This window comes from Ipomoea triloba, chromosome 2 (assembly GCF_003576645.1).
Source record: "Ipomoea triloba cultivar NCNSP0323 chromosome 2, ASM357664v1".
NCBI classification, from domain to species: Eukaryota; Viridiplantae; Streptophyta; class Magnoliopsida; order Solanales; family Convolvulaceae; genus Ipomoea; species Ipomoea triloba.
In genome coordinates this window covers 5,210,341-5,220,396 of record NC_044917.1, presented here as the reverse complement: position 1 = coordinate 5,220,396, position 10,056 = coordinate 5,210,341, and the positions used below count along the sequence as shown (strand labels likewise).

General features: G+C 33.9%; 1 protein-coding gene, 1 non-coding gene and 1 pseudogene across 2 annotated transcripts; 2 read left to right on the top strand and 1 right to left on the bottom strand.

The window, feature by feature from the left end:
- The first annotated feature begins 983 nt into the window (after positions 1-983).
- LOC116010127 lies at positions 984-2,126 on the top strand (annotated as a pseudogene).
- A 4,068-nt stretch (positions 2,127-6,194) lies between these two features.
- TRNAH-GUG lies at positions 6,195-6,266 on the bottom strand. Its single transcript has one exon. It is a non-coding gene; the product is annotated as a tRNA-His (tRNA).
- Positions 6,267-7,255: 989 nt separating this feature from the next.
- On the top strand, positions 7,256-8,519 carry LOC116010126 (trans-resveratrol di-O-methyltransferase-like). Its single transcript, XM_031249397.1, has 2 exons — positions 7,256-7,990; positions 8,099-8,519. The coding sequence occupies exons 1-2, from the start codon at positions 7,256-7,258 to the stop codon at positions 8,399-8,401; spliced, it is 1,038 nt and encodes a 345-aa protein (XP_031105257.1). The 3' UTR covers positions 8,402-8,519.
- Positions 8,520-10,056: the final 1,537 nt, after the last annotated feature.

Here is a 10,056-nt window from a genome sequence, read left to right as displayed (position 1 = left end):
CACTACACACACACACACATTAGCAATGCACTACATTTCTTTAAAAAAGATTAGCCTAAAGCCATATTTATTTGCTCTGTTTTTTCTAGTGATTTTTGGTAGGTACAATATCACAATCGTTTTGGAGATAATAGAGAGAATGAGTTTCTACAAATCCAAATTGACGTGTTGAATTGCACTTGATTGATGCACGCACATATTATCAACACCTAAAATAATAAAAATATCTTCGTGTGAATTATATATTTAACTTATTATGTATACAATTATACATCAAACATTCAAAAACAGGTTTTCTGGCCTACCGTTAATCCATCAAATTGGGGCAAAAGATATAAGTGAAATTGCTGAATATAAATTTTTTTCATAATAAATAGTTAATTAAATAGATAACGTACTCAAATACTCAATCTATATATTGCTGATTAATTAACCACTTACCAAACACATACCAAGCATGACTGAATATATATATATATATATATATATATTTTGAATACTACTAACTCTATTACAATATGCAATATCTGTTCATAAGAGTCACCACCACCTCCCGTATAAAGAGAAGGGTTTGATGCCACTGGACCACAAGGTCCTTGGCATATATATATATATATATATATTAGATTTCATCATTTGTGGCCTGGTCATTAGCTCTGACCGTGCTGCTTATTTTCAACCATTAGATCAGATAAGTCATCAAATCAACGTGTAATATATATGTTACAAAACACATTATACTACGTACTAAAATGTAGCCATAAAACACACCATTCCAAACACAGTTACACACCATTCTACGTACTAATCTATGTCCGATTTTATTAGTACGTAGAATGGTGTTTTTGCAACATATATATATTGCGCGTTGACTAGGCCGCACATGATGACACCTCTCTCCCTATATATATATATATAATTGAGGTGATGATAATATAATGCAAGTAGCAAAATTAGTACTAGCTAGCTTGTTGAAAATAGGGATGGCATTGCAGGAATTGAATGAGATTGTTGGTGCCCAAACTCACATATGGAACCATATTTTCAACTTCATAAATTCATCTTCTCTGAAATGTGCAGTTCAGCTAGGCATACCAGACGTCATTCACAAACATGGTCGACCCATCACGCTTGAAGACCTGATTGACGCTCTCGCTATCAACAAGGCAAAAGCCCACCACCTTGCTCGCCTCATGCGCGTCTTGACTCGTTCTGGCTTCTTTCTTGACGCCAAAATCAAGGACGAAGACGGGTATGCCCTCGGGCCACCGTCGTGTCTTCTCATTAAGGACCATCCCTTTAGTCTAGCACCTTTCGTGCTAGGGGCAAGCAGTACCATATTTACGGGTCCATGGCACCGTGTGAGTGAATGGTTCCACAACGATGATCCCACGCCCTACCAAACAGCCCACGGGAGAACATTTTGGGACTGTGCAAGTCAAGACCCGGAGATGAACCATTACTTTAACCAAGCCATGGCATGTGATACCTTACTTCTAATGGCTTTGGTCAAAAAATATTGTAGCCATGTTTTTGAGGGGTTGGATTCACTAGTTGATGTCGGAGGTGGCACCGGGATGGTGGCGAGAGCCATTGCCGATGATTTTCCGGATACCATGTGTAGTGTGTTGGATCTTCCACACGTGGTTGCTGGCTTGGAAGGGACTAAGAACCTGGCCTATGTTGCCGGAGACATGTTCAAGGCTATACCTCCCGCACAAGCAATTTTTCTCAAGGTACAAATATTCAATTCTACTACCATACTCTTTTTAATTATATGCAATTCATTAAATTCTTTTGATAAACATCTAATACTACAAATGTAATGCACGACTGGAATGATGAAGATTGTGTTAAAATATTGAAGAAATGTAAAGAAGCAATTTCGGATAGAGAAAATGGAGGAAAAGTTATAATCATTGATATGATTGTGGGCTCTACCCAAAACGGAGATGATGATGAGTTAATCCAAAGCCAGATTTTCGCGGATGTGCAGATGATGGTTTATTATGGTGGACGAGAGAGAGCATTAAAAGAATGGGTTAAGATCTTCAATGATGCTGGCTTTTTTTTACTATAAAACAACTGAACTGGGATCAATGTCTCTTATTCAACTTTTTTCTTAATAGGCTCCAGCTGCGCTGGCCAATCCCTAGTTATATATATTGACTGGGCTTAATGTCCACTTTAGTCGAAGTTTATCTTATCGATTGTTGACCTTGGGCAAATTATGCTGTGGACCCAGGTCCACCTTGCAAAGCGGACCTGGGTCCAAAACTACGTCGTTTTTGTCTTTTTTTTTAATTAGTAAACATATTGCTGAATATATATAGAGTTGTCCAAAAATGTGTGAATGTAGAGGTTTCAAAGTGTGAATGTAGAGTATAGAAATCGTGAATGTAGTCTTCTCAAAAAAAAAGAAATCGTGAATGTAGATTTATGATTATGTGAATGTAGAGTTGTCCAGAAATGTGTGAATGTGGAAGTTTCAAATTGTGAATATGGAGTATAGAAATCGTGAATGTAAAGTTATGCATGTGCGAATCTGTAATAGAGTTAAAAGTTCTAGCAACTTGTAGCCCTGTAATGTGTGAATGTGGAGTATAGGACCTGTGAATATAAAGTTTTGAATGTGTAAATGTGGAGTTTACAAATTGTGAATGTAGAGTATGGTGTATGTGAATGTGGAGTATAGGACCTGTGAATATAAAGTTTTGAATGTGTAAATGTCGAGTTTACAAATTGTGAATGTAGAGTATGGTGTATGTGAATGTAGAGTATAGTTACTAAACATATAATCCTGTAATGTGTGAATGTGGAGTTTACAAATTGTGAATGTAGAGTATAGTGTATGTGAATGTAGACCCAGGTCCACCTTGCAAGGTGGACCTGGGTCCACGGCATAACAACCGTTGACCTTGTTACTGGTGTGATTTGATAAATAATTCCATGATTGCTACAAAGGTACACCTTTGTGGAATAAATATTTACTATACTAATAAGAGCCAAAGAGAGTTAGGCCTAAAATGGGTAGAAAAAATGGCGGTCAAATTATTTAATCAAATAGATGGTTCAAATGAATTATTTAATCAAATAGATGGTTAAGATAATTCAGATTAATATTATTAATAGAGATTACCTAATTTAACCTTACTTTTATGATTATCCGTTAAGTTTTCCGGTTAAATATTCTCTTCTCCGTTAATATTCCGTTAACTTTTAACTTATCCATTAATTTCTATAAGAAAGGTCTTAGGTTCGAATCTCATCTCAATCAAATTTGACATAATTAAGTTTCTCACTCTATTTTACTCTTATTAAATTAAATAAATTAGTAGCTACAACAAAAAATGATACATATGTATTTCTTTAATTTAGAATTATGTGTCTACAATACCTTTATTTGAAAAAATTATTCATTATCAAAAAATTAAATTAAATAAGAGAAATAATTTCATTAGTTATATTGTCCTTATTTTCTCTCATGCAAATATTCTTTACATTCAAATTTATCAATTGATATTCATTACATTGTCCATTATCTTATTTTTACAATATCTTGTAATTAAATATCAAAGTTATAGTACAAAATAATGTTATATATTTATTTACCAAGTATTTTATTAATACTATGAAAAAAAATTTTAAAATAATTTGAAGCTAATTATATTAACTACTTGGGGATTGGTTGACAAAGAGAGTACTCAAATAATAACCAAACAAATTGAAGCGGAATCACTCTATTTTACTATTATTGAATTAAATAAATTAGTAGTTACACCAAAAATAATACATATGTATTTCTTTAATACCATGAAAAAAAAAAAGAATAGTTTGAAACCAATCATATTAACTACTTGGGGGATTCGTTGACAATGAAAGTACTCAAATAACCCATTACCCAGCAAATTGAAGCGAGAAACTACCTTTTAATATCTGTGGAATACATAATATTTTAAATTTTCAAATTTTTATTAATTTATTTAATCTTTTTTTCTTAAACTAGGAATTTCTTTATCCACAATAACTCATTCAACAATAATGGTTAAACCAAATGAACCCCAAGCATAACACCTAAAGGAAAGTCCATAGCTCCTATATCATAATCACATTGCATGACGTTGTCATCTATGCTACCAACAATAATCGAATTGCAAATAACACACTACCAACAAAAAGGAAGAGAACAAATAGTAAAGATGAAGACAATGACAATGTTACTCAAAAGAGAATTAAGAACACTTAGAAAAATTCAAATTAAAAGTAGTATTTATTTAATTAGACTATCATTTTTAGACCAAATATTTAGACTATCGATTTTACAAGGTTGCAAACATTTATTTTAGTAATAATTATAATGAATTTTCTATATTATCTTGGATTCATATACTTTGAGTTAGATATTTAAATAAAAAAATTCGATATTCAATTACCCATGTATAAACTTCTCCTATATAATCTTGCATTGATATACTTTCAAATATTTATTTAAATATAAACATTAAGCATTAACCCATTCGCGCAATGCACGTATAAAACTAGTTTATTTAATAAAGATTGTTATAATCTCTGATCACTAATAGTATGATTAGTTATATGTTCTCTTTTTTTGAAAGGAAAAAATCTATAATTATGAAAAAAATACTAAATAAATTAAAATAGTGCAATGATATACATACTCTCCCTTTTTATTCAATTTTTACCCTTTGCTAAAATATTAAATTATACTCCTTAAATAGAAGTCCAAAATACTTTTTTTTTCCATGGCCCATCTTTTGGATGTTGGGAAGGATTTGTAAGGGCAAGACTCCTTTGTTTTTCTTTCTTTTTCCTTTACCCTTTTTCTTTGAAAGGGACTTTTTGTCTTTTTGGGTCTTGTTATTACTGAGGAGGCTTTATTTTGTGACCATTGTGGAAGCATTGTTTTTCGATGGTGGAGAAGGGTGTAGGGTCGTAGGGGTGAATATATATGGAGATTTGCGATATATAAGTTTGGCGGTGGGAAGGTCTGAAAGGATCGAGGTGAGGGGGTGATTGTGGCTTTTAGGAGTTACAAGGGTTTTCCAATGGAAGATGGGATGGTGTTTTCGACCATGGTGACATTCTTGTATTTGGTGGTTATTTTGTGATTCATTTACATTGATAAGAATAATTGGTCTACTCTGAGATGTGAAACATACATGTAACACTTCTTTAGCGGTTGGGATTGAAACCCAAGTCTCCACAATCACAACGTGAGAGAAATACTCATAATTCTTTATAAGGTAACAAGAATCGGAATGCCATAACACTACATGTTAGTTGGCAAGACATCATTTTTGCAATGCAACTAGCCAAATTAAAACTTGGTTCAAAATTACATAATACAGTTCATGGCATCAATGGGCATGTACAGTAACACCCGTATTAATTGTTATTTGTTAATACAATGACTAAATCATACAATTCTAACAAAATTAACAATTAACCATGGTGATAATTCAAGCATAAACAAAAGACATTGCATACTGGTTATAAATGTCTAACAATCAGGAGTAATAAGGTTTATGCATACACTGCAAATAATACTTATTTAATGTGCTCACCTATTGAAGCAGAATTGTTGAGCTGTTTTACTTATGAAAATATATGCTAACTTCTTATATGACATTTCTCTTTTGCTATATATGTACTGACCAAATAAAATGATAAGGTCGGACCTCGCCAAAGCCCATTATTTTGTTAGACCTTAAAAATCAAAGCCCACCCCATCCTACTTGGCTAATTTTACTATGGACTCATCGAAACACATTCACACAAATAGTAAATTTTACGCATACAAATAGTAAACCTAGATTACTGTATCATATTTTTAAGTAAAGGGGAGTGAAATGTGCTGAATAAGTTCAACTATGCTCTACATATAATAAACTCATATACAACAAAAATGACATGAGCCAAGAATATGCATGCCTAATTAATTAACCTTCAATTGATTTGTATATTCTCAAATAATGAGCCATATGCATACAAATAATAAACTTCCCAACTGTTTTCCTACTATTGTAGTCTTGGAATGAAACATTGGAGGGAGAACACAACTTTAGGAATAAAGGGTCCAGTTTTTGGATGGCAAAAGTAGTCCTCAATCCTCATGCATTCTGTTAACAGGTCATCACCTCAAGCTGAAGTTTCAAAAAGACACTACACACATTTGTGGCTGCTGGGATTCGAGCCCAGGTCTCTACGGCCACAACGTAGAATTCTTACCACTAAACTACAGCCACAAGGTTGGAAATGTGATTGATTAAATATTACTTATAATTATATTGAGATAGTTATAATTTTATTGGGTTCCAAGTTTTCAACTTATCATTTGAAAAATAAGTAAATATATAACATGTGTATGTGTCTTATATTGTTATTTTTTGTCTTGTTTTATAAAATTTTGTACCTTACGAGTATGAATTCTGTAACTCGTCGTTTCGATTCGAGATCCATAATGCTATGCTACGTCAAGCATAAACAAAAGATAGACTAGTTATAAGTGTACAAGAATTATAACCCACATTAAATTTTACTTTTTTTTAGTCTCAAATAGATATGTTTGTTTTTTTTTTTATAACAAATTTAAGTTAATATATTAAATATTTTTATTGTTTTATGTTTTAATACATTAGTGAATTTTAATTTATGATATGTAAATAAATATTATGATTTTTTTTTTTTGGAAAATTATAACGAAATAAAATGTTGTTCCCATTGTGGATACCCTCATCTTGTGAGGTAGTGTGGATCCATTGTAAGATTAAGGTATGAATAAGTAGATCGAGATAGTATAAAGGTCATAGGTCAAGTGATGGACAGAGTCACTAATCATATACGCCAATCCGTTTCTATCCATGGACCATAATTAAGAACTAAATAAAAGATAAGTATTCAAATCTATCTATTGTTTAATTAGTAAAATATAATTTAGGTTGTGTCCTTTTTACTTTGGCAGCCTTTATGTTAGAAAAGGACTAGCTACTTGATAATGTATTAATGTGGCAGGCTTAGGGTCGACAACGTACGTAACTCGCGAAAGAAAATTAATCAAAGATTATCTAAGGAAATTCCGTTTAACATTATTGGATTTCTCCACTACTATAAAATTAATATAAATTTGATTCGCGTTATGTTTGTAAAATTTGACTTTAATCTTATAACTATAGTAGCAGCATACTTACTATATAATTAATATAGATTTGATCCAAGTTGGACACCTCGTTGGAAAATGGAATTGCAGGAGAATGAGATTCTTCACGCCCAAACTCACATATGCAACCACAGTTTAAACTTCATAAACTCTGTCTCTCTCATATGTGCAGTTGAGCTAGGCATAGCAGACATCATTCACAGTCACGGTCGACCCATCACGCTTCAACAATTGGCCCACGCCCTCCGCATCAACAACGCAAAAGCCGACCACCTTGCTCGCCTCATGCGCCTCTTGATTCGTTCCGGCTTCTTTCTTGACGACAAAGATGGGTATGCCCTCGCACCTCCCTCGTGTCTTCTCCTTAAGGACCATCCCTTCTGTATGGCACCTTTCATGAAAGGTTCATATACCATATTTACTGGACCGTGGCACCGTGTCAGTGAGTGGTTCCACAACGATGATCCCACGCCGTTCCAAACGGCCCACGGGACAACATTTTGGGACAGCGCAGCCCAGGATCCGGAGCTCAGCCGTTACTTTAACCAAGCCATGGCCTCTGATACCCTACTTTTGATGAGCTTGATGAGGAAGCATTGTAGGGGAGTTTTTGAGGGGTTGGATTCCCTAGTAGATGTCGGAGGTGGCACCGGGATGGCGGCCAGAGCCATCGCCGATGAGTTTCCCGATATGAAGTGTACTGTTTTGGATCTTCCACATGTGGTTGCCGGCTTAGAAGGGACCAAGAATTTGACCTATGTTGCTGGAAACATGTTTGAGGCCATACCTCCTGCTCATGCAGTTTTTCTAAAGGTAACACATTAAAGAATGAATTTCCAGGTCCAATTTTATTAATAATATTACTCTTTTTAATTCAATTCATTAAATTGTTGAATGATCTGATACGATAAGTTAAAGCAGTGGATAATGCACGATTGGAATGATGAGGATTGTGTTACAATACTAAAGAAATGCAAAGAAGCAATTCCTAAGAGAGAAAATGGAGGAAAGGTGATAATTGTTGATGTGATTTTAGGCGCCACCCAAAATGGAGATGATGAGTCAATTCAAACCCAACTTTTTATGGATTTTCTAATGATGGTTTATTATGGTGGGCGAGAGAGAACATTAAAAGAATGGGTGAAGATTTTTAATGATGCTGGTTTTACCAATTATATAACAATTCAACTGGGATCAAGGTCTCTTTTTCAACTCTTTCCGTAGTTCACAACTAGCCTATCTCAGGCTGTATATTAAGATTAAGTTCTTCAGTTGAATTGAAGTTTAATTTGTCCGATCCTTTGGAGATTGTTAAGTTTGTAAAAATGTGTGATTTGATAAATAATGCGATGATTTCTACAAAATTGTGGAATAAACTTTCATTTAGAAGAAATATATTCTACTTAGCGACGGACAATATGTCACAAAGTCTGTCGCAAAGTGTTAACATAAAGGCATTTAAATATATATGGGTGGAGAGTTCCGTTGTTAAATAGCTATAGCTTTCAACTCCGTTGCTGCATATATTAGCGACTAATTTCAATTTCCAAAGCTAAAGTTAAAAGAAATGACTGGGCAAAGGTCAAACATTTTAGCAAAGGACAAATTGGTCGCTATTTTGTACATACGTTTTTACGGTCGTTATACCGTGGTCCATGCACCATGGCTGATACTGAAGTTATGTTGAAAGGGAACTGCAGTTGTGCAGAATAAATGCCGTTTCATCCGTCTGGAACTGCAGTTGTGTTGAACTGATACTGCAGTTGTGTTGAACAGATGAATGACCTTGCTCCGCGCAACTGCAGTATCAATTCAACACGGTGCGTGATGGCTACTCATCCAACCTTTATCCCAATTTGCCTACATAATTGGTCACTTTTGGACAATTCTTAGCTACAATGAGAGTTGGGCCAAAAATAAATTAGCATGGAATATATTTTAGAGGTCTTTTAATATAACATAGTATACCAGCGATGGTTCATTTTTGGATTCCATTATTAGGACAGAAATTAAAATTAATCATCCTTAAAAATAATTTCTGGTACAATATCTCAATCCCGGTTAAGATACGATAGAGAATGAGCTTCTACAAATCCAAATTCACTTGTTGAAATACACTTTCTTGATGCACGCGTATTATCTGTTGGTCCGAAGGGGTAAAATATCTAGAATGGGAGTTGAATAGACTTTTTAAAAATTTTCACTTAGATAATAATTTTTCAAAAAAAAATTCAAAACAGTTTTTAAAACAATTTTATGATAGAGCTTATCACTATAGCGGATCAGATATAGCTAATGATAAGTAGCGAAAGACTTAGAAATTTGTAGCATGTTTTGAGACCGAAACAACTTGAATGAGGAAAGGTGTTCTATGTGTGCTTAATTGTTAGAGTGCAGAATGTAAAGTAGAGAGATTTTTATAGTTGTTCGGCAACTGTCTATTCCACTCTTCTATTTAACGTCCAAGGATGATTTCACTAGTATCGTGTGCAACAATACAATTGAAAAGTCACACAGTTATCCACAAAACACTGTTGACTGCAGGTGGTACGGTGTTCTTTCGAACCGGATATCCACTTCAATTCGTTCTTCAACACCCGATCTCTACTCCAAAAGTAAGTCACGAAGTCACCTTGAGCAAAAGATTTCCAACCACAATTCCAAAGAATGTGGTTGTTTGTTTGTTTTCACAAACAGATAGATGGTGAATCTAGAAATTCACATTGAGCTCTTTAGTTACTTTTGGATTGAGCGATGAAAGTTTTGTTTCTCTACTAACTAGCACTTAGCAATGAAACAGAACAATAGCGATAATCAATGGCACCGGCAAAAACAAACAACGTTACGTTTTTTTTTTTTTTTTTTTTTTTTTTTTTTTT

Coding starts and splice junctions, on each gene's coding strand:
- LOC116010126 (XM_031249397.1), top strand. CDS start 7,256: ATGGAATTGCAGGAGAATGAGATTCTTCACGCCCAAACTCACATATGC. Junction 7,991..8,098: donor CTCATGCAGTTTTTCTAAAG/GTAACACATTAA, acceptor AAGTTAAAGCAG/TGGATAATGCACGATTGGAA.